Source organism: Heliangelus exortis, chromosome 8 (genome assembly GCF_036169615.1).
Source record: "Heliangelus exortis chromosome 8, bHelExo1.hap1, whole genome shotgun sequence".
Classification (NCBI taxonomy): domain Eukaryota; kingdom Metazoa; phylum Chordata; class Aves; order Apodiformes; family Trochilidae; genus Heliangelus; species Heliangelus exortis.
In genome coordinates this window covers 19,275,172-19,300,091 of record NC_092429.1, presented here as the reverse complement: position 1 = coordinate 19,300,091, position 24,920 = coordinate 19,275,172, and the positions used below count along the sequence as shown (strand labels likewise).

The window sequence follows — 24,920 nt, the reverse complement described above, 5'->3', positions numbered from 1 at the left end:
AGCTGCCTCCAGCTGAGGGATCGTGTCCCAGCCCTGTCCTCACTCCCGGAGCTGGCCCGAGAGGCCTGGGAAACAGAGGCACAACCAGGCAGTTCCTACTGGATTTACCTGCTAGGCCTTAAAATACGTTTCTAAGGCCAAAGCACGTAACTGCACATAGACTCCACCTTAAAAATGCAACTTAGCGACACTCTGCTTTCTTACTCCTCAGTTTTAAATGTAGTTTAGGAAAGCTTTAACAAGTTCATATGGGCAGGCCATCTCGGGTTCTGATGTACCACGGCCTGCAAGTAATACAATGGCTGGAGCTCCCAACGGATTATACCCATCAGTGAACAAAATATTTTAGAAAGGTTATTATCGAATATTCTATGGTTTACAAGTTCATTTCCATCACTGCTAATATCTGGCAGCACTAAACCAGTCAGCACCTGTCCACATTCAGTGCTATTACTACGTTCATGGTCCCTGACACAGCTCTCCAGTCTTGTCTTTGTGCTCTTTACTCAGCCCTCCCATCTTCCAGTCCTCTTGCTATATATCCCTGTCTCTCCAGCTCCTGCAGCATCCCTGTTTTCCCCCAAACTTCAGCTGCACATCTTCTCTGCCTATACAGAGGCTTCTACCAATCCCCACCCAGAGCAGAGACCTGCACAGTACACACCTGTACAGCTCCCTTACAGCACCCACACCACTGTGGTAACAAAAGGGTGTAAATCACTCGCCACTGTGTGAGCTTAAGTTAAACCATCAGCCTTAAGACAAAGCATGGGTCTTGTCTTGGCAGCTTCTAATGAACATGTATTTTGTTAGGCACAGCTCTGCTCAGCTCAATGGATCTACTCTGCTCTCACAGTGAGACACAAAGACAAGCAGCCTCTAGGTCACGATACTAATGTGGATCTACCAGGCTACACATAGGGGAAATAGGATGTTTGCAGCCATTGCTATTATCAATAATTTGTTACAAGTTTACATTAGTTATGGCAAGTATGTGACTAATGCAGTATGTTCCAGGGTTTCTCACCCCTTCTATTTGAAAAGCAGAGGGGTCCTGCAATTGTGATATGCTTTTGAGTCTACTCCTTGGAGTGACTGCTATTAAGTACTGGTGGAAGTGTCATCCAGACATGTTCTTGACAGGTGAGGAACTCAGTTAAAAAAAAAGTTAACAACTAACTCTCAGCAAAGACATTTTGTAACTAAACTGACTGAACAGCTGATTTTCCATTCACACCTTTATATTATACCAAGTATTGCCATTGATGTCATTATCTCAAAATAATTGCATCTTAAATATAAAATTTGCTCATGTAGGCTGAGCAGATGATTCAAGTAGGAATTCCTAACTTTAGAATAAACTCTAGAGAGACATAACTTGCTTCTACTCTAATGAATTTCACCCAACTACATGTTTTCAAATATCAAATTCCACTTACCTAAATAAGTTCTGACATAATCCGCTCTGACATTACTTAATTGAGAGACAAATTCCTGACAAACACTAAATCTCCTGAAGAAGAGAAACAAAAATTGTCTGTTACATCTTAAACACCTGTAGTGTTTAGGCTTCTACACAAAGCAAATGCATAATACTACCTGCTAGTACTATGTGGTTTCAGTTAAGACTCCTATGGATTGCTTTCAGGCCAAAGTGAAAGAGAACCCTATGGCCTGCATCCCATGTATGTATGTATGTATGCTCCTTTAGTTAGTTGATTAATAATTTCTGTTACCTAATGGCCTAAAAACTTCAATTTGAATTATGCTGTGTATGATGATTAAGGTCAGAGTGGAACTGACAAAGGGAATGGATAGAAATGAACATCATTGGTGCACAGCTGGTGAAACGACCTGATTTTATTATATACATCTCTGGAAACGGCAGGGACACATTATTCACTATATATGTGTTTGTGAACTCTTCAGGTCTTTGATGTACTGTAAATTATAGCCATACAAAACCTCAGATTCTAAATTCTAACAGGACTGAACTGATTGTGCTGCATTCTAGAGGGTATATTGTGTATTACTTTCCACTACTATCAAAATTAAATATTTAAATCTGGGGGAAGGAAAGCAACTGAATAACCAGCTGCCTCCTGGTAACTTGTGGCAAAACTCTTCTACACAGGATTACAGTGTTTTACAATTCCATGCTATACAATTTGGTACTTGATAACCAGGTACACCCCACCACCTCCAGTTCAGGAACCAAAGTCTTGAACAAGGAGATGAGAATTTTCAGGCTGGAAGTGTGCAGACAGTCACAAGACCACTGCTGGAAAGTGGTTCACAGGAAGCCACGATACAGTGATCAAAAAGAAGTGTATCTCAGCCAAGACTAAATTTCTGGCAAAATCCAGTAAACTGTATGATAAAAGCTGATGTTAAAAGCTGCATGTACACTGTCTGAAGTTTCTATAAAATTATGCCAAAAACTATGTTCTAAACCAGCAATTGTTAATTGAAACACTGTTTTATTTCTGCTAAAATATGCATAAGGCAAGCCTCTTCATTTACAAAGCTCTCAAACAGTTTTACATCATATTCTTAATAAAGCCAGTGCTTAATTTTAAGCAATTTATTACTATAATGGCATTATTTACATGTAGAAAAAAATAGCATTTTACTTCAATATGGATTTATAAAAGACTGCATTAGATAATGGAAGATGCATTCCATGATTCAGCAATGTTATATCAAAAAAAACCCAAAACTGTTCCCAATCTTCCTGGAAACACCACATATTAGAAATGTATTCAAGTGTAAGCACACATAAACATCAACATTAACATATAAAAAATTCCTAAGACCACCTTAAAATTTTGCTATGATGATTGAATATATGTTCAATATTTGGGCTCATATTTAAAATGAAATTTAAAATGCACTGACACTAAAGACAAACTTAAAAAAAATCTAAAACTGTTACTCATGGCAGCAAACGTAAACACAGGCTTATCATATAAGCAATGTTTACTGAGCTAATGAATGGATACAGCTAATTACAGTCAGAACAATGATGGAAGATAGAAGGCAAGAGTTAAAATGTCTTGTCTTCCCTTGGATGCAAATGTGCAGCAGACAATCAAGAATGAACATTGAACAGCACCTCAGGACAGATATTTTTCCTTCTAAAAGGAGTTGCAAATTCACCTAGCATGAAATAATTAGAAAGTTATAAATTCAACTGAACACAAATTTGGATTCACAGCAACCAGAGCAGAAGATATAATCTAATTAATCCCACTAATTTAGCTGCATTTCCCCCTGCCTTTTTTTCAGTAAAACTATCTTATCTAAAAACATATCTAAAAGATATCTAAAAACATATAATGAGCTTACCTGGAAGAAGTAGAACTCTTTAGCAACTTCCTGTGGAAAATAATGAGCAATAAAAATGAACAAAATAATGAAAACAAAGGCAAATAAAGACTTCTTGGACTTTCTTATAGTAACTGAATACCACAGGTAATAATACACTACCACCTATATGGTATAATACTATGTTATAGATGAGCATTAGCTTTCCAGTACACAAAAAACAACTTTAATATTTTCTAATATCTCATTCATACAAAACATGGGTTTCAGACAAGAAAACAGTAAATAACCTTCCTCACACACAGCATTCAGCAAGAAACACTGTCAACAGAAGGAAATGGGCAACAACTTTGTATCTGGAAAATGATGGCTTAAGTACAACAGAATAAGCATGAATCATAAGGAAATATATTAAAATATAAAAGTTAGTGACAGTGAAAAACAGAAGAAATGCAGCATTTCATATATCAATTTTAAAACAATCGAACAAAATCTCTTACAGTCTTTTGAATTACAGCCATTAAAAAAGTTAGAAACACAAAACAGTTGCATACCTCTAAAAATCTGTGAGAGGACTGGACGAGTATCTGAAATGCAAGTGTATGCTACCAAAATAAGAATTTTTTTTGAGGAAAAATAACACTAGTTTCTAAAAAGTTGCAGTAGAAACCCCAAGGTGTTATCTTGCAGAAGCTGGATCTAGAACATTAATCTACCCATTATTAAAGCAAACAAAATGGGAAGTTTTCCTGTAGTTTGTCTAAAACAAAATTGAATATAAAATTATCTGAATTATTTGAGAAAAAAATACAATTGGGCACTTGTGGACAGCACAGAAATACAATGTTTAAAGAAAAGTATCTTATTAGACTCAAGATTTTCCACTACTGAACTGCTGATTTTACTTTCAAATAGTTCTACATTTATTGTTATGTGACCATTTATCATGTTTCCCAGAGATTCTCAAATAAAACTACCAAATTTCAATAAATACTAGTACTTTCATTATATAGGTCTTAAAAAAAATAAATCACATAATTCAAGTTATTGCAAATAAATACCTAGCTATAACTTTATAAATATTTAAATAAAATTCTTCTAAGTATAGGTTAGCCTCCTAAATATACAGCTAAACTAACAAATTCATTGTCTAAAAGTCAGAAAAATAGTCTAGAAAGACAAGATTTATTTCTTGAAAGTTAAGACTCCTACAGACTGCTTTTAGGGCAAACGCAAAGCACACTATTCCCTGCTTCCCAATGCTCTCTGCTAGCTAAGCTTCTTTGGTTAATTAATGAGTTATTGACTTAAAATCGGTTGGGTTTTTTTTTGTGTGTGTGTTTTTTTGGGGTTTTTTTTGTATCTCAAAATCCAGATACAAAAGTTTCACAATGAGAAAATGTGCATATGGTCTCAGATTGCAAGGGTTATAGAAGTCAATAAACCCTCCACAGAACCTTTCAGTTCTCAGGAAACATATGCTGTCTTCCCTCTGTACAGAATAACATGTTTCAGCTTACAGGGGCCTCAGACAAGTCTGTCCTTAGTCTGTAAAGTGCTGAGGAAACACAACTCAAAATGCAAATTCCTGCTTCTTTTACAGCAAGCAGTGTATGGAGAGATCTATCCTTCTACTGGAAAATTTAATGTGAGGAGTCACTGACCTGCAGACAGGAATTTCTGCTCCTTTATACATTGTTTTCCAAAGCTGTATTCTAAACCAAAGAGCACATATTACTGTTTTCATGTACATTGATGCTTCTCAACAAATAATGAGAGATGCTTCTGAAACAATAAAACTGGGTTAATGTAAGATAACTCCCACAATGTGGTGATTATTTGTCCTATTTTGTCTTTTCCTGTGCAACCGGCTTTAAAGTGTTCTTCCTCAACGTACTCATTTTTGAGGAATTCCTCAAGGGAGTAACCAATTCTACCACCTGAACACTCCCACTTTCATTAATGAAATTAAAAGTATTGTGTAGACCCAGCTCCAGCACAGATGTTACTACCAACACTTCTCAGATCATTTCAGAGCCACGGTCACTTCCCAGTCTGTGCTGCGCTACGCTGCGAGCAGTGTTCTGGGCACACATCTTACCTCACGTTGTATTTCAGTGATGAAATGACTGGATGTCATTCTTCAAAGATTTTACCACATTTAGTGCTATTGGTAAAAGGTTTAATATCAACACAGAATGCCAGGTTAGGGTAGTATGCGAGAGCTTTGACAACCAGGCAGCATTCAGAGTTCACAAAGCTCAGCGAGCTCTTGGCATAACTCTGAAATTTCTTTAATGTGTCACTCTGGTACCATAAGCAAACAAAAAGCTGATAATCCACACAACTGCCAACAGACGGAAAACGCTGTTTGTCTTTGGCTGGAGTAAGTGGAATTTTTCCTTTCCCTTTTACAACATTTCATTAAAAAAAAATCTGAGTACTCTTAAAGAAGCTCCTTGTCAATGCACCACTAAAATGTGAAAAAGAGGATGAGGTACTCTGGGAAACATTTAAAAACACCTCTTTCTTCACAACATGGTCATTAGGACAAGCCAGAAATGAGAAAGCACACAAGTTAGGGAAAAACCAAAACCATACACTTTTACCACTTGCCATTATACAGGTAAGGGACTACTGATACGTTTCTGTATAAATGTATCCCTTTACAAGTGTAACACAGATATGAAGTCACTCTATATTAATATCAATGGTGAACAGGCCTGCTGAAAACAAGCATTTTTTAAAGACATCTTTTTTTCTTTATTAGCCCTGGCATTATTTTTTGTGTGTTTCTGGTTATATGCAAAGACTTCAACAAGTGAAGTGTTCATAACAGTCTAATTGATTTAAGTTCTAATTTCATCTAGGTTTCTTTGAGAAGTTTTGGTTGGCTTTTTCTGTTTGTTTAAAACAGAAGAACAGTATGCTTTTGTATTTACCTATTGCACAATTAATTATTTTTTTCATTGTGATTTCTGTTAAATTCCACTACTAGATGGAATATCTCTAAAGAACCCATTTTGGTCTGCTGACTCAAGGACTCCCAGAAAAAAGCAGTAATAATAATAACAACAATAATAATAATAATAATAATAATAATGAAATCTCTACTTAAGCCATTACATAGAAATGCACTGAAAAAGCCTTGGAGAGTTAATGTGTAAACACCTCTTGTGTAAAAAACATCTCTGTAAATAAAGTACAGTAGATAGATGATACAGCATAATAGCCCCAGATGGAGCTGTTACAGGAGAAAAAATATTTCATTTAAAATGTGTACTATGGGCACTTTTTCTTTTTTTTTTTTTTTGTGGTTAAAAAAAAATACCCAGAGAATATTTAATGCATTAAAAAGATTTTAAAGGTTCTATGAAGAAGTTGATTTATAATCAATAAAAAGAATGAACATTACATCTGGGCAAGCACTCCAGCATAACCTTACTCTTAATAACAGGTTAGTGCAGTAACCTCCAGCCTGTGTTCACAGAGTTATTGCATCTCATGGAACAGACAGGCTAACCTGATGAAGGCTGGTGTATCAACAAAGATTCCCAGCTTTCACTCTGAATTTCTCCCTTTGTGTACTTAGGTGAGAATGTTAACATTCTTACTATGTTTCTATATAAAGAACAGAGTTATAATATTATGATTTAAGAACAGATTTCTCTTATTAAATCAGCCTTCTAAAAATATAAAAATATTTGATGTCAGAGTGTTTTTCAATCATACTTCAATCTTCACAGTTTTAATAAGGAACACCTAATTAAACCATCCCTTTGGAACTACAATGCATATTCAGCTTATTTCATGTAAATAGACAAACAGTTAAAAACATATTTTCTAAGATTAAATATAGCCAAATTGCAAAAACATACAATCTGACAATGTTGTCATGTGCTCTTTCAAAGAGTGCATAGGACATTTCTGCAGCAGTCAGTACAGTAAATTCTTTTGATGCAATCCCAGTCAAAGCTGTAAACATTCCTAATTGCAGTTTCTTGGAAACTTTTTGTTCCTTTCAAGTTTTTATTAGCAAGTTGCACTGGGCATTCTTTTTTTCCCCTCCCCCCATCAGTTACAGGCAGTATCAGCATTCACCTTCAACCCATCTGACCGTTCAAAACTACTCATAACCATTTTTTTTCCAATAGATTCAGGGGAGAAATCCTCTCCTTGCAGTACAAAATGACACCTTCCACATGCCATTGTTAGCAAGGCCCTCAGTGCATGATCTTGAGAAGCAGTTTGATGAGGAAGTCTGCTATGCCTTAATAGGATTTCCTGCAGGTTTGGGATCATAACCGTATAGGAAAGTAGCTGCTATTACAAGGATGGCTCCAAAGAAAAAGACACTGAGTAGAATAAGGATGGAAAAAAAAAAAAAAAAAAAAAAAGTTAGCTCATTTTAGTCAATGCAGTTTTATTTATGTAACGCAATCAAAAAAAAGAGCATTTTTTTCCTGTGGGAACAAAATAATGTGCATTACATTTTTCTGGTTTATAAAGAACAAAATAGCTTGCATGTATTTATTACAGAAGGATGCAGGAAAAAGCTGAAATAAGCAACTTACATCCACAAAGTAATGTATCGTTCTATCAACATATTGTCAAAATTAAAATTATACTTTCGTGGAAAAATTGTCAAAAATAATCAGACCAATTTTTTTTTCCTCCTTTGCCCAAGGCTCTGTGCAAAATGCAAGCAGAAAGCAAAGAAGGACTTTTAACATCTTACCTACAGCATGTTGTTGGAGTTGTGTTTGCTTTGAGGTTCAAAGCTTATGTCAAAACAAATTACCGTTGCCCAAGAACCAGCCTGCAAGTCAGTATAATCTGATTTTTGGCAAATACATAAAGACTTATGTAAGGAAAAGATAATGAAGGCATATTTTGTACTGTGACAGATGGGCCTTTTGGGTTGTTTTGATAGTTACAAGTCTGAAACAAAATATTCAAAGCCAACAGACAATTGGTACACATTTTAGAAAAGGACCTTGTCATAAAGACATGACAATGCTGACAACTTGATTTTCTGAACCCAACGCTAAACAAACTGTGGCACATGGCATGATAATCCTTCAGAGAATACAGTTAGCCTATTTCTGGACATGATCCATTGCACCACATTGAAGCACTTAAGTACTTTACATCTATTATCCCAATCAAAAATGTTTGTTGAAGTGAGAGAAACAATTACTCATTTTAAGTTCAGATAAATTTAGCTGCCATAAGCAGGGTACTAAAGATTGTTTTATTAACTCAAGTTAATCAAGTTTTATTAAATGAGATGGCTTCAAGTTCTACATGCTACTAGTTTGCTCCCTATCACTTAATTATTTACCATAACTTCCATTTTGACCATGTTTGCAGAAGCTGGTAAGTTACTTATTAATTCTCCATTTGAGCACAGAAAAACTCTTACACATTTTCCCAGATTTGTTTAATGGGGCAAGTGTAGGCTACTTATAACTTAAATGCCTTGCACTTTTTAAGCCAGAATAGTTGTTCTACTTCCACTTTTGAATGCTTAAATAAACTCCTGCTAGCATCTCAAATATTACTTTTTGAATTAAAACCTGGACAGTCAAAAGATTATTATAATTCTCATTGCTCAGCCATAACTCCTCTTGCCATGAGGAAGCTTATGGAAGATCTATCTGTAGGCTTGTAGGACACAGAGGAAGGAGGAGACAAGCAACCCCTTTGTCACGGTCTTGTTCAGAACGGCCAGCAGGGGGGAGGCTGGTCCAAAGAACAGAGCCAAGCGCAGCTCAAGGCAAACACTGCCCAGAGGGCTGCACTCGGCAAAAACCGAAACAGGTGCTGAACAGAGAGGGAGAGATTGGGTAAGGAGGAAAAGAAGAGAAAGGGACAGTGAACTAAAACACTGAGCTTGCAAGAGAGAGGTCTGTCAAAAACCAAGAGCTGAAATTCATTACACCTGACCTATGAGAGGCTGTATCTTACTGAAAATTCACCCTTGCCAACTACAGTGAAAAAATTATGCAATGAAATTAAACTTTTACAAGCAAGCTTTATCTAAACATTCTAAAAGTGGGTTAGGACTGGTTTGTTTACTAATTTATTTATTTTTGCAATTAGATCTGGTAAGCATTACATTTTCAACCTTTTTTTTTTTCCCCTCAGGATGGAAAAGAATTCTTACCTTGTAGGGACAAAATCTTGCAGCCAGAAATAGGAGATCAATGTTGACAGTATAATAGAGAGAGAAGTTGCAAATCCCTTTAAAATGTTGTCTGCATATTTTATCACAGCAGCAATCACCAGTCCTCCAAGTGCCTGAAAAATATTGAGGTTTGGATTTGCAACCTGATAGGTTGTTCCACTGAGAACAATATTTTAATATTATGTGCTTACTTTTAGGAAAAGCTTTTGTCTATGTTTAGAACCATTACATTTATTTTATGTTTTGGATATACACTGTTGAAGATTAACATGGGAGGAGTCCTTCTTTCCTCATTAAAGAAATTGTTGATCATATGACCATCATCAAATTAGTGGATGCTTGTAACTCTACATTTTGAGACACAGAAGGAAGGGCAAGTATATTTCTTTAAAAACATTGCAAAAGAAATAATGTTTCTGTGCTTTTATATTTCACAAAGCTTACTCATATACTGGTCATATATTTTCCAGTTTTTTATTCTGAAGTTTATTCTAATAGTGATAGGTAAGCTTTTTGATATGGAATTCCCAGTAGCTTCAGTGAAATCCATTAGTTTCCACAGTCATTTACAGAAAAGTAAATCCCAAGTGCCTTCACAGAAACATGTCTCACCTGCAGAACAACAACTATCCATGTAAGTTTGTTGTATCCTTGAAAAAATCCATTCTTTGACAGTTGTTCTCCATCATAAATGTATACACCCATCAGTCCAAATATGCTACCAAAAAATCCTGAAAGGACAAGATTGATTTAAAAGCTTCACATGAGAAACATGCAGACAGCTTCCTTGTCCTCAAGGACTACTCACATGTACCCAATTTTTAAAATAGGACTGCTACTTGCAATACCATCTTGTTCAAATGCCATCGATGTTCAGATTTCTCTTTTTAAAAGCTATTTTCCACACTTATTATCAGTTTTGACTATTTTGATTAGGACATTCTTGTATATTTATCTGCCACCGCTTTCTACTGGAATGCGGTGATCTTTGTTTATGGCACATAGCAAAATTCAAATAAACACAATTTCAGTTTTCCTGAAACTACTCATGGCTGAAGGCTGAAGATACAGCACAACCTGGAAAGAAAAGCAGGGTACTTTCAGCAGAGGAGATGCTCACCAGCACAGCAAGAACAGGATTTGTCATTTTATCAGTTTGCCCATTCAGACAAGGATCTTGGAAATGAGATTTTTCTGAACCCGTCTCAAACAGAATAAATATATACTAGTAGAGACTTAATGTCAAAAGAAGAAATTGAGATGAGATTGAAAAGTTTACAGTTTGGTGAGCATAGAGTTCTTCTACCAGATGGGAAACTTTTCCTAATCCTCTGAGTCATGGAAGTAACACCAACACCTTCTCCGTGACTGATGTAGACCATAGCCCTGAGCAGGAAAGGGAGGAAGAATATTTTTCCCAGTCCATTTTTGTGAAATACTGACTTCTATTTTCATAATGTTTCTTTTCATCTGAAAAGGATGGCATTGTTTTGAACAGAAACCCCCTTCCATTTGGCAAGAAATTATGCTTTTGCAGACATAACTAAAAACTTGGGTTTCATTCAGATTGAAACGGTCACTTATGTTTTCCAATTGATCTGTTAAAATTAATAAATAAAATCAACTATTCATACATCCCATACATGATACTGGTTAAAAATGGAGTGTAAAAAAAATTAGTCAAACTACTTTCCATTTTTTTCTACAATTCTAGTAATACTCTATAGATATGAAAATGAAAACCAGGTTGCACATATGGCTTTTGTTGTTTGTGTTTTAAGAATTGCTCCACTGCAAAGCTCTTTTGTATGACTGACTTGCACGTGAATGATAGGACATCTTGCACTTTTAGAAAGGATACACTTAACACATTTTTTAAATTGTGATATCATGTTTTAAGTATTTTCTAAAAGCTGTATCAGGAAACCTTCAATGGAGTATGACAAAATCAATTTCACTTTGGAACTGAAAACAGCCTTAATATTAAATATATTGTACTGAATTTTATATTGAGGGAAATTAAGCTCACTGATGGAAAATAAATTAAAAAAAATCAGGTGACTAAATTCTCACTATTATCACAGATATTTAGGTCTTCATATATCACAGCCCTAGCTATTCACCACCTTGAACAGTCTGTGTTGAGATGTGACCTGTTCTAATCTCATTATTTTCACAAAGCAACTACTGGAACATTCAGTCAGGCTGACTGAAAAACTAATGACCTCATTTGTTTTCATATATACTTTTGTGTACTGTAGAAAAATCTGAAGAATGTTTTAGAAGAAATCATAAGATTTTTCAAAAATTGTGTATGTCTAGTTGAAAATTGTTTTGGATATCTGTACTGTTACTCACTGAAGTGCTTTTTGCATGGAAATTGAGAGTAATAATTATCAGCTTTCCTTGGCAATGGGTTGGACATTGTAGCTCCACCTAGAACACCAAATTAAACCTTAAATCCTGGACCAAGCCCCAGCTACCCACCCTTCTCTACCTTCAAAATTCCATAACATAACCTTTCATGATATATCCTCTAAACCCAGCTCAAGAAAACCTAGTTTTAATATGTATAATTTCAACAAATACTAGCAGATAATCAGTAAGGGTTTTAGATTCTATCCTCAAGTTTCAAATCACTATGGACTTGTAAAAGTTTTAAAATTTCAACAAAAAGCAGTTCTGCATTTATACCATTTGTAATTAAAACAGCAACAGGAAAAGAAAGGAAAAAAATTGTATTCAGACTTTTTTTTACCATACCAAGTTTTGACCAACTATCTAATTAGAAAAAAATACATCCCCTTTTTTATGGTACTTCATTATATTCCAGCAGACCTGGTACACAGCCTTGATCCACTAAACTATCCTTATAACTTAATTCTACAGTACTACAGATTTGACTAAGAGTCCATACTAAGGCCGTGGAGAGTTCAAATTCTTCTTGGAAAGTCTTCTACTTGAAAAGCATGCATTCAAATACACAATCAATGGTTATCATCTACACAAGAAGATTAGAGGGACTCATTTGAGAAAGAACTCCAACACTGGGTGTTGTTCCTGTTGAAAAATGGGAACAAAAAATATAGCTGATGCCATTTATTTCCAACTCTATAAACTGGACAAGATTGCTTTGAGGTGAAAGAAAATGGCTCAGTTCTGTTGCCATTACTACCTAAGGGGAATGGAAGGTATTGTCTTACTGATAGGTGTACAATGGATAAGGACATTAAAATAATGCAGATGAACTGTTTTTAGCATATAACTCTCTCCAGTGCTCACAGACAACTAAAATAAGCTGATCTTTGTATTAATTCATTATCTCAACTTTATTACCAAAGCATGGTTTTTTTGCATTAAAAGTGCCAATCTATAAAAACTGCCTAGACCCAGACACAAAGGGAAAAAAATGTTAATTTTAAAACACTGATTCTGAAATATATTTTGTTTGAATGTTCCTATATTCCATTTTTAAAAGTGAAAAAAAGGGAAAAACTTATATTTATCATACCTTATGAATTAGTGCAAGACTATTTTTGAAGACAGAGTATACAGAGAATCCTACATAAGAGCACATTCTTTAGAAAATTTTAATTACAAATTAATTTGACAGATTCTGTACAAACTTACAGACACTCTAAAACCAAGTTAAATCAAGAATTAGATTGAGATCAGAAAGCAATTCTTAATATTCTATCTAGCAGAGTTTTACTCTTGCTTTTAAAAGGACATTTACGCAGAATACTAAAATTGTTATGTAAAAATATAAAATAATATTAGTGAATTTTAAAATTTATATGTATATATTTGAGGTTAACATCCTTCAGATTGCAGTACCTCTAAGATATTACTAAAATTAAACTTACCAAGCTGAATGTTTCTGATCCACACAGACTGCTTAGTTTCCTTTAAAATTTTCTCAAAATAAACCCCAGCAAATCCACTAGAAAAGCATGCTATAAGAACTGCAATGAGGCCTACAAACTGAGATCCTGCCGAATGCTCCTTAGCAGCTGTTGCTTGAGAGTCTGAAGGCCACTGAATATAAAAAAAGTTATATAAAATTCACTGGTAAAATCAAGTTATGAGCATCTATAACATGCAAAGTTGTTCTCTAGCAAAAGTAACAGTTACTAAATGTAGACAATCACGACCTTGTAAAAGTTTTGCATTTTGAACCATAAATACTTTTAAAGAACTGCAGAGCCATAATTCATCTTTCTGCTTATTTATAGGAGGAGAACTGTGCATGAACTGTACATATCAATTTAAAGAGGTCCAGGATTTATATTTCATAAACCAGAACAGTTTCTGAATGCCAGCATGACTTATCACTGTAATTCTATTGCTGACTTCTGGAGCCTGCAGCTACCTTGCCATAAGTAAGCACTCACCACTTACACAAGCTGTCTACAGGATGCAAGTGCCCTCTTCACTGACTATGCAGATGACTAAAACAAGCTGAAATTTACCAAGCTAAATCCTGCAATTTATCTAATACTAACATAACATGCCTTGAACAAACACATGGAATAAACACAAACCACCTGTTAATATTTACCTGCACAAATGCCACTCCTGTCATCAATATTACTAATGAAAGCCACTGGTACACACCCAATTTCTTGCTCAACATCAACACAGAAAACAATGCTGTGGTAAGAATTTTCAGTTGATATGTAACCTAGAAGAACCCAGAAACAATTACTACTGCTTAATTAATAGGATTTATTTTCAAACCTACAGTGAAATCCAAATGTACAATACCTGGTATGTGGCTGCATCTAGGTTTGACAATGCTACATACAGCAAGTTATTCTGAAGAGTATAAATTCCTGAAGGAACAGCAAGTTTCAGAGTTTCCATGGGTTTATTAAGGATTTCATCATGTAGCACTCTGTTCAGAGTCCGTAAATTGCACTCTACCGAGAGAGACAATAAAAGAAACAAACATTTACTAAAAGGAGAAAAAAAATTAAATAGCAATGTTCTGTTCTTAAAAATGGTTGCCTACATTTTATAGCTATCATTGCTATCAAGATGTCAAAATACTATGTTTGACTTTCTTAAGCCTCATAATGTAAGAAAAAAGACTGTAAAGTGACTTCTGTAGTCAATTTGAAAATGCTACATTAAAAGAGCATCACCTACAAAGTGCACATTTAGAAGTTGACAGTCTCATCGATATTTATGCATCTACAATGAAATTTAAGCTGCTGAATACCTAATATGTAGGTAAAGGAACCTAATCCAGTATAAAATGTACCAAATAAGAACAAGAGTAAAACCGAACATACTTTTTTTGGAGCTTAAAACTGTGCTTTTTTCCTGTAGTAATGAAATTGCTTCCCCCTTTTGCATCTGCTGTTTAATACAGGTTTCTAAACTGTCATTAATGTTTTGGACACAAAGCTTTTAATTTTTTTTCCTACTTCTACACATGAATTTCTTAAAACATCTGAGCAAACACAAGCTTCAAGCTGCTAGTAGAAAATTTATTCTTGCTCTCATTATCCACATTCTTCAAAGACAACTCTGTTCAGCAAATATACAGTATCTTCTATTATGTGTTGAGGAGTGAAGTATGATTAGTGTCTTTCCATGAATATTTCTTACATGAGAAAGAAAACGCTTTGTCATACACCTGTACTCACATGGCTGCTTTGCAGTTGCCACTACAATACAGCATAGTGATTAGGAAAATTACTTGGTGCAAAATTTGACACATACTGCTGTCTTTGTAGACCAATAGAACACAGGCCAAAATCTTCAGAAGTTCAGCAATAACTACTGCAGTGGAGGATAAGTAACGGGGTCCTTCTTCTTTCAGTGTCCGAGAATAGCGCATGGTCAAGACTAAACTTGTGGTCTGAAAAACCAGGATGCCCAAGGAAAGGTATTTTAAATTGGTAGACATTTCTTGATTTTTTTCTTCCTGAAAAAGAGAAAAAACCCCAACCCAGGCTTAAAACTGATACGGTAGATATTTCCTTCAGGAATCAGTGTATTAAAAAAAAAAAAAGAAGGCAATTGAGGAGATTAACCAAAGGTAAACAACAGACCTAATCTGATATTTAAAAAGAAAAAGGAGATTAACACTTCAAAAATGTTTTTCAAATACATGACTAGAAATGGGGAAGCATATCAGAATATTAGATGTGGTAACTAATAAAGAAATAAAATTAAACATTACATCTTATATCTAATATTAAGGAAGGCAAAATAAGGACTTTTATCTGACAATTAGCTTTCCAGTAAGTTGCTTCAGAAAAGCAATTTCCCAAGTTAAATCAATCATGGACTTCTTTATGTAGGTGAAGGTTCAAAAGGTACATCTGAAAGTGAAAAAGTACTGCAGAATGCCCAGTACCCCTGCTGCAATGCGTTATTCCCAGAATGAAGAGATCTTCTCATTCTTCAACTTCTCTGAAGTTTTTCATGTTGCAGTCTCTGCCTTGCCAGATGACAAGGTGCCAGCAAAAGATTGTGTGAGGGCTGGCCTGCTTTAAATGAAAATGAGAGGTATGCCTGATGTTGAAGGAAGATGAGAGCTGTGGGAAAGCAGAGTTGGATAGGAAGAAGTGGGATGGAAGAGCAGCAGAGAAGACAGCACTAACCCTGCCCTGCTGAATATCCCTCTCAGACAAAAAATTACTTGAATAAAGAAAGGTGACTGCAGCTACTTCCTCATAACACACTGACATCTAGAAAACTTACATTGCTCAAGCTGTATCTTTCTCATCTCTCCCATGAAATTACACCAACCTGACGTGGTTTTCTTTACCCCTTCTTAATGCCTAAGCATTAACTTAGTGCAGGAGATTAAAATATGAGAATTGCTTTCTCTGTTAAGAACGATGTATTACAAGGAAATGTAAAATTGCATCATTGCTATTCAGAATATTTAATTTTCTGCTGTTCTTCATATTAAGTATGAGTAATTTATATACGTACAGAAATTAATGCTTTCTATTAAAAAATTCCTACTGCATTCACCACCTACATCTTCAAAAACAGTGGTGTTTTATAATGACAAAGTAAAATGAAATTAGTGATTAAAAGCTAACAAATATGTTTACAAGGAAAAGAAAATCAAGTCAAGACAATTAATGTGGTTCTCACTTTCAGAAGTCTAGAGATGGCATAACAGTACATACTGGATGAATATGCCAGAGCTCTCCCTATGCACATTTTACACCTACAGGTGACTCATTAACTATCTTCTTTTGTACACAGTGCTGAAGGATACAGCTTCAAATATTCGTAGCTGACAGTGAAGCTGTTTCTTGCTGACTGCATTTCCTTAGTTCAAGATACATTTCATAACAATTTTCACTTCTATTTTTTCACAGATCTAGAAATTTGTGCTGTACAAATATTTCTGACTTCTCTTTATCTTGTCTCTAAACATTAATGGATTTTCTCCAGTCAAGTAGACCTATATGCCACAGATACCTAAGAGACACTGCAGTAACCTGTAAATAAATATGAATTGCCAAGTGCCACAGACATATGAAGCACATACTTGTATCCTACACAACAAAATTGTTTATCTGGAGAATCATGAAAATCATTAAAAATATTTGTAAAAGCATATTGGCAAAGGAGGAAGACAAAGATGCCAGGATGCAGAAACTGAAGAAGAAATACACAAGGATTTCTTTAAATAATATTGATAGAAGAAATCTATTAATAGAGTTCATACTTTTGTATGAACTATGATCTCTTTCAATCCACTGAACAGACAAATACTAAAGATGCAAGTGCACTGGACAATATAAACCTGACAGAAATGTAAAACAGGAAGGAAAAGAAAGCTGAAGACAGCATTCAAGCTTTACTGTCTTTTTTCCACAGGTTCAGGTGGAATAACCCTTTACATAAGGAGATTAATTGTAGAATTATGAATCCCCAACAACAAAATCAGTTTGTCAAAGCATAACATCTTAGAATAATAGATATGCTATAGCTAGGAGCAAGGAGGAGAAAACAGAAGAACAGTTCTCATGCTGGGATCAAGAGGGGACAAGCAAGGTCAGAGCTCATAGTCTCTGTGTTACTGGAGAAAATTGGCATTGCAAAAAGTACATTTATGTGAGCCAACTTGCACAGATAGTTCTTCCACCATTTCCGTCTACCTCATTTTCCATTATTAAGACCTGACCATCAAGAAACACAGAAAGCAATATATGGTTAAGTACAAAAAAACTAAACTTCATGAAAACACACTTACAGATAAATGAGTTGTTATGCTTTTTGGTTTTCAGTTTTCAAAATGCTTCTGAACAAAACACAGATAATGGGAACACACATCTGTCCTGAATTCAGAACTACATTTCTGCATTCTATAAGCCTATTCTATATATGCCTATGGAGTGATAAAGGGCTTAACAAAAACAAAAAAAAGAAATGTTCAAAATTCTCAGAGATCAATTCTTTAAACTTCAAATTAGGTCAAAATACAGAAAAATAATGTTCACGTTAATTTTTCTGAGAACTACAACAATCCAATTACTAAGCAACTAAAAGTAAAATTTTAAAAGTAAAGCACTAATACCTTATTTATAAGCAAGTTTCAAAGTATGCACTGTGAAAATATACCAACATACACAGTTTAATAAGCCCATCAGCAAAGCCATAAGGAATACATACCACAATATTATCTTGAACTACAGTCTTGCCTTCATTAGTAATCATGACAAAAAAAGGAACTTTCCCCAGACAATGTGTCTCAAAAAGCCTCCAGCAGACAGAAACATATATTTGCCATAACTCATGAAAGCAGTTTCAGACCTTCCAAAATTCATAGAAAATGGACCTTACATGTCCAGTGTGACAGCTGAAACGGGGATATTTGTCAAAAGTTACTCTGTTAGTGGTCAGCAAGACAGGCCTGCAGAGCACAAGCGTGTGAAGTTTCACGCTGTACTTACACGTAGTTGATTCACAAAGCAGGAAGTACATTGTCTGAAACATGTATGCCAATAAAGTAACCACACTCCCCTAAGCACACATAATATGTCACCAGCTCTCCTGGTCCCTCTTCCTTTCTTTTAAAACAGCTGCACATCAACTCCTAGAACCCAGTGCTAACTGGAGACTAGATCCAGAAAAGGAGCTAAATACAGAACTTCAAACAGTTGAACAGTCTTCAACTGCAGATTCACAGCAGGTTTAGATTTACAGATTACTGCCAGAGGTGTAATCTCTCTCTTCTAGACATGAATTCCTGCTACTCTCACCGCAAGAGACTGTGCAGTTATATAATTGAACTATTGTCTTCAGTCACAGCACACACTTTGATTGTCTTAAACCAACAGTGAAACGGAAGTTCCCAATGCATTTCCTGCACAGAGTTACAACCAGGCTTAGATTTCTTACTGGGCTTGGGTAGACAACTCAGTACTCTGCAGGAAAAAAAAAAAAACCCAACAAAAAACGGATTTAGGTTTACTAGTTCAAAGACTGGAAGCTGACTAGTCAGATTAACTCAGTGACTTTTGAACTGTATTTTACAGTTAGAGGTGCTAAGTACCTGCAACTCGTTGATTGTAATGTCAATCATGGCTCATTATTCTTTTCTTTAATTAGTCTTGGTTAAAAAAAAACAAACCAGTAAACAGCTTCTCCCTATTCAGTATGCCATGTAGACACACCCCGCAGCTGGCAGCACCCGCAGGCAGGGCCAAAGGTTAGAGAGGTCTGTGTGGGAAGTCAATATGTAGTAAGCCAAGATGGCATTTACAGCCATTTAACAACCAACCTCAGTACACACAGGTGGATAAAATGCAGAGAGCTGTTCTCCCTAAAAGTATAAAGGAAAATGACCTTAGAAAGGTTTTATGGACTCAGAAAACAAAACAATCTGTGTAGGAAGCAACATCTTCAGCTCAAAGTATCATACTGTGCAAAATCTGAAAAATACCTGTTCAAAGGCAGCAGACTTTTTTTACCATGGAAAATCACACATTTCCACTTCATGATACATATTCAGACAAAATGAACAGATTTCTTGCTTCCACATTTTAATGTCCTTTAGTAATTACTCCACCATAAGCCAACATTTGATATCCTGCATTTTATTTGTATATTGTCCCTACACTTTCTCTCCTAAAATACTAGTAAATTCTAATGTATGCAGATTAAATATATTAGGCCAAAAAGAACATAATCAATTGGACTTAATGAACAGTAAACATACCATATATATTCTAGTTTCTTCTATCCATTCTTAACAAAACTTGCTTACATTAATCAAGATTTACAACATAAGGAACAAGAAGACAATTACAAGACTCTCCTTAACCTTGAGATTTTGTCTTTTAAAAGATCTGATGGTATAAACTTCTGGGCTTCTCAGCTGCTAAATATCTACAGTAACAGAATCCTGTGCAAAATTAAGGATTAGTTAACAAATTTATCCTGTTTGTTGGAGATCTCAAAATCTGAGAGAACTGACAGAACAGACAGATACTGACAGTATCTACAACACTAAAAAAATGGAACTCTGGAAGGAAACATGACAAATGTACTGTAAATATTTTTTGGTTAAGCTCAAGACGCTGGAGACTGTTCCAAGACCTTTTGCAAAGATGGTTGGTGTTATACTGCATATTATGGAAATCCATCCATCCATTGGCATCAGGAACAAAAGAGCAAGGGCAGATCCACGCAATTCCAAAATTTCAAACCACGCTGATAACAAATATTACTGGCAACTATTTCTTTATTCCTTCCCACTCTGTCACAAGGAAAGTTTGATTTTTTAAAAAAATAAATTACTATTATTGAGCTTCCAGTCTTCAGAGTGATGACATTGTGTGAATTACATTCCTTCCAGCATAGCTATCAAATGTTTTCACTGCTGATGGTCTTTTAGAGTAAAAAGCCAAGTTACAGGAATTATTACCAGCTCTTATTTCACTTTATGATTGACAACTTTAAAACTACTTAAACAAAAGGCACCTGCACATTAGTTAAAAGACAAAGCCAGACAGAAACAGACAACCAGCCTCTTAAAACTGCAAAAAGATAATTTTTGTGTTCCAGTACACCAATTTCTCCATCTGCAATCTGCAAGAGGCGAAACACTGACTGAATCTCCCTTACAGAAGGAAACACACAGCGGAAAATTAAGTACATTTGCTTTGAAATCAAGACAGTAGATTAAAGAAATAGGATTGTGTTCTCATATTTCTCAAGTGAAATGAGAACCCAGTGTTGATGCTATACCTATACAAATACAATAAGCTGGCAACAAAGGAAAATCACAGTTGGAAGGCAGAACAACAGCTAGGTCAGAGAACATGAAGAACCTGTTTTTATGGGACTTCCTTCTAAGCTTTTGCATGTGCATTTCCCTCTTTCCTGTGCTGGATAACAACCAAGTAATGTGCTACTTTCTATAACTCAATTACATTTCTCAGAGGAAAGCTCTATTCAAAACAAATATTTTATGTATAGAAATAAATGGATGGCAGGAACATCATGAGGTTAAATAAGGCCAAGTGGAAGGTCCTGGATGTGAGCCAGAGCAATCCAATCCACAAACAGTACAGGCTGGAGGATAAATGGATTGAGAATATCCCTGCAGAGAATGACTTTGGGGTACTGATGGATGAAAAACTGGAGAGAAGTCAGCAATGCATGCCTGCAGCCCAGAAAACCAACCCTATCCTGGCCTGCATCAGAAGTGTGGCCAACAGGTGATTTTTCCCCCCCCCACCTCTGCTCTCAGAAGACCTCACCTGGAATACTGTGTCCAGCTCTGTAGTCCTCAGCACAGGAATGACACAGACCTGCTAAAGCCAGAGGAGGGCCACAGAAATGATCAGAGGGCTGTAACACCCCTCCTATAAACACAGACTTAGAGAGTTGTGGTTGTTCAGACTGGAGAAGGCTCTGGGGAGATTGCATTCAGCCTTTCCATATAGAAAAGAGGCTTCTTTAAAAGAGACATTTTATCAGGACCTGTAATGTGAGGACAAGGAGCAATGATTTTAAACTAAAAGAAGTTTAAACTAAAAGAAGGCAGATTTCAGCTGGATATAAGGAAGGAATCTGTGTGATGAGGGTAGCAAACACTGGGACAGATTGCCTGGAGAAGTTGTAGAAGTTCCAATCAAAGCCAGTTTGGATGGGGCTTTCAGCAACCTGATTTACTGATTTACCCATGGCAGGGTAATTGGAACTAAATGACTTCAAAGGTCCCTTTTAACACAAACCATTCTACGATTCTGTAATAAGTATCTCAGGTACTGAGATACATTCAGGGGGCATGAACCTCTCTGAGCCTATTAACTGCTGCTGAATTAGGTTATGAACAAGATTTACATACAAACAAGTATTTTAACAACCAAATTTGGACAGCTATAATTCAAAATGCATTTCTTGCTCTCCCCATCCCCTCAAATATGTAATCTTCCAAGTCTATGTAAAATTTTTTTATAAGCCATAACATTATAAACTTTTCTAATCATAATAAAGCTCATATTTCTTATTTGAAAACATTGCTATTGTTTTCTACCTTCTTGACAGGTTTTTGTCTGTTCCCTCCCATAAGCTATCTATGGTTATAGATAGCTTATAGATAGCTGTTCCTCCCCAAACACACAGCACTTTTCAACTAAACCACTGCAAATCACTTAATCATTTTAAAATTTACCTTGGTCTTTCTTTTCTTTTTCAGTTTGTTACTCATTCTTGCTTTTCTCAGAGCTTTTATTCTTCTTCAGAAGTTTTATCAAAAGCAAATGCTGTAGCAGAGTTTTTTCCTTGCTTTTCTAGCAGAAACTGAGCAACGCAGTACGTTACTGCTGGACCTTGCTCCTGCGATGTCATCTACTTCCCTAACCACAACCTTTTTAAAACCATGCAGAAACTTTGTATCACTGGCAAGTGAGTGTACTTACCCACAGCTACACATCCAGTTGTAACTCCTAAAGATCAACCAGTTATTTCTTCTCAACTTTTCTCCAAAATCAGAGGTTTTTACCAAGGATAATGATGGCTACATCAGTGATTCGCTGCCCTCTAACTCAACCAGGAAATTCCACCATTGCCAAGTCTAACAAGGGAATGCAATTACATATTAACTAACATCCAGGTTCAGACAAGGCTATAAATTACTTGGACTGCAGGTAGTTTTCTTACAAGCTGACAGAAAACCTAGCAGAAAGGGAACTTAACACTGCTTCACAGTGTTAAGTGAAGTGTGTTAAGTGTGTGTGTGTTAAGTGTGTGATCTCACAAAGGTTATTTTTGTCTGGTTTTTTCTTTTGTGAGAAAAGAATATCACCAATCTCATCTATGCATCTGACAGGAAAAAGCTGGGCATTGTGAATCTTAAATGTGAAATTTGTGGATAAATACTCTTTAAGCCTACCTCATACCATTTATCCTTTATACCAAACCTAAGAATCCAAAGATAAGATTTCTTTGGCTGAAGAGAATTTGATTTGGTGAATATTAAAGAAATCACATATTCAGTATAGATATTCAGAGTTCAGGAGATGCAGACCCTCACTGAGCCAAAGCTAACACCAGTTGAAGGCTTCATCTTATGAGAAACACTGTGTGCACAGTAGTGCAACAGTTTTATATTGGCATAACACTCATTAAGCCAAACTCTGCCTGCCAGCACAGAAATTTGATACAACCTGCCCTAACTGCCTCTCTCTTTTTCAAACAGTACACACACTGCATTCATTGTATAGATCCCAGTATAGAAAGGACCCAGTAGTTAAATTCAGATTCTGTGAGCAAGGAGGCATTCAGTTCCCCATTTTAGTTCAAATGTCCACCCTTCCTTAAGCACACAGAAGTGCAATGATATGGCCCAAAGCTCTGCCTGAATGCAACTCCTGCAGATGCATCAAGTCAAAGAGAGGGCTTGATTTCAGGTGCTGAAAGACTGAACACTGAACACTGAACACAGCTGAGCTTCAGCTATAGCTTACACTTACCCTACTTATGAATTACTAATCAACTCTGGATGCTTGAGGCAATGCAGCCACCCTCTGTCAAGGTGACCTAGTTTGAGCACAATAACACAAACTAGATACCACAGTGAAAATCTGTGGATACTTAATGCAGAATGTTAGTAATTAAAACTAGAAAAATGAGCAGTGTATTGGAAGTATGAATATAAGATAAAAAGGTTCAAAAATTCAATGGGAAAATCCTGAACCCCTAACCATCTTACGTTTGTTAAGATAGACCCTAAGTCGTACAGACGCTTAGAATCTCTGCTCCTCTCTAGAGACTCCCTCTATTGATGCAACCAAGCTTGTGCAGCCTCCTGAGTTTCAATGAAGGCACCATGCCTGTCCCAGCAGCAGGTATATGGCTATGAAATGAAGTAACTGGGGAAGATAAAGCCCAGGTGGCAAGCAATTCAGGAGTAATAAGAAAGGAGTAACTATGAAGAATGTCTTGCCCTCACTTAACACTGCCAAATCTGAAACTCTGTGTGGCAGACAAATGTGATTTGATTTCCCGAGGCACCTAGTTCAGATGTTCCCTGTTTTTTTCTTGTTACTGCAAACAGCAGCATAACTAGCATAAGGAACTAGGCTGTGTAGGTAGCCAGTATGATTATTAAAGACACAGAGTCACACCTAACACTGCACTGCTCTAAACAAAGTGATATTTACTACTGCCATAGGCTTTGCCAGAACCAGTATTTTTGCTACACGCGCTACTTCCATATGAACCAGAACATCATACATCCCAAACCAATCCAGTGTGGAATTGTGATGCCACAGAAATACTTATAAAACGTAGATTTCTGTTAACTTCAAACGCATCACTACATCCAGCACGGCCAGCATCTTGTCAGCATGGGACCAGCCACACTTGCCTCCAGAAGAAACCCAGCGAGTGAAACCCATCAACCTCAGCAACGACACAGATGCTGATCAGATCCGTACCCCTTCCCAACTTCCCAGACAGCCGCTTCCCCACAGTAACTTCACCTTCACCCCCCCACCTCCCTATTCCCCAGACCGTTCCATTTACCGACATTTATCTCCGTTTCTCCTCAGCCCCACTCTTTCCCTCCTCAGCCTGCTCCCACAGACCTACTTCCCGCCCTATCCATCAACCCCGAACGTCTCCCCCTCCCACACCGAAGGCCTCCCTCAGGCTTCCTCCCTCACCCAGAACCCTTGCACCGCGCCCGCCTCTTCCTTCTCCCGCCGCTCCCAGCCCAGGCCTCTCACCTGCAGCACCGGCGGGCGGCCCAGCTCGCCCCTCACTGCCGGCTCCGCTCGCACCCACCGCTGCTTCCGGGTGCCGCGGTCCCGTCCCGCAAAGGCTCCGACTGCAGCCGTGACTCCGTCCGCTCCGTTCCCAGAGCCGCTGCAAGAATCGCGCCCCGCCCCTCACGGGCCCCGGTGCCGCC

The 24,920-nt window shown here is 36.6% G+C and overlaps 2 protein-coding genes across 10 annotated transcripts in view; both read right to left on the bottom strand.

The window, feature by feature from the left end:
- The window catches only part of MFSD14A (major facilitator superfamily domain containing 14A), a 19,079-nt gene extending 13,969 nt beyond the window's left edge, over positions 1-5,110 (bottom strand). Inside the window, exons 1-3 of one of the 2 annotated variants that reach the window (XM_071750899.1) lie at positions 4,992-5,110; positions 3,349-3,378; positions 1,440-1,513 (exon numbers count right to left, since the gene is read on the bottom strand). The gene's annotated coding sequence lies outside the window, so the exon portion shown is untranslated. Of the gene's footprint in view, positions 1-1,439; positions 1,514-3,348; positions 3,468-4,991 lie in introns of those variants that run through there. The other variant, XM_071750895.1, reaches the window with a different exon arrangement.
- On the bottom strand, positions 3,526-24,920 carry SLC35A3 (solute carrier family 35 member A3). Of its 8 annotated transcripts, XM_071750920.1 has the most exons (9): positions 24,739-24,811; positions 18,899-18,924; positions 15,248-15,452; positions 14,285-14,439; positions 14,079-14,201; positions 13,384-13,555; positions 10,130-10,248; positions 9,497-9,630; positions 6,620-7,682 (listed from the first exon to the last, which is right to left on the bottom strand). In XM_071750920.1, exons 3-9 carry the CDS (start codon positions 15,432-15,434, stop codon positions 7,592-7,594), a joined length of 981 nt encoding a protein of 326 aa, XP_071607021.1. In that variant the 5' UTR covers positions 15,435-15,452; positions 18,899-18,924; positions 24,739-24,811; the 3' UTR covers positions 6,620-7,591. The 8 variants fall into 8 exon arrangements, with proteins under 8 accessions (XP_071607020.1, XP_071607021.1, XP_071607019.1 ...); XM_071750919.1 differs by lacking the exons at positions 18,899-18,924; positions 24,739-24,811 and adding an exon at positions 15,888-16,020 and having other exon boundaries at positions 3,526-7,682; XM_071750918.1 differs by lacking the exon at positions 18,899-18,924 and having other exon boundaries at positions 24,739-24,873.

Coding starts and splice junctions, on each gene's coding strand:
- SLC35A3 (XM_071750916.1), bottom strand. CDS start 18,214: ATGATTACTAATGAAGGCAAGACTGTAGTTCAAGATAATATTGTG. Junction 14,440..15,247: donor ATTGGTCTACAAAGACAGCA/GTATGTGTCAAA, acceptor CTCTCTCGGTAG/AGTGCAATTTACGGACTCTG. Junction 10,249..13,383: donor GATCAGAAACATTCAGCTTG/GTAAGTTTAATT, acceptor TTGTCCTTTCAG/GATTTTTTGGTAGCATATTT.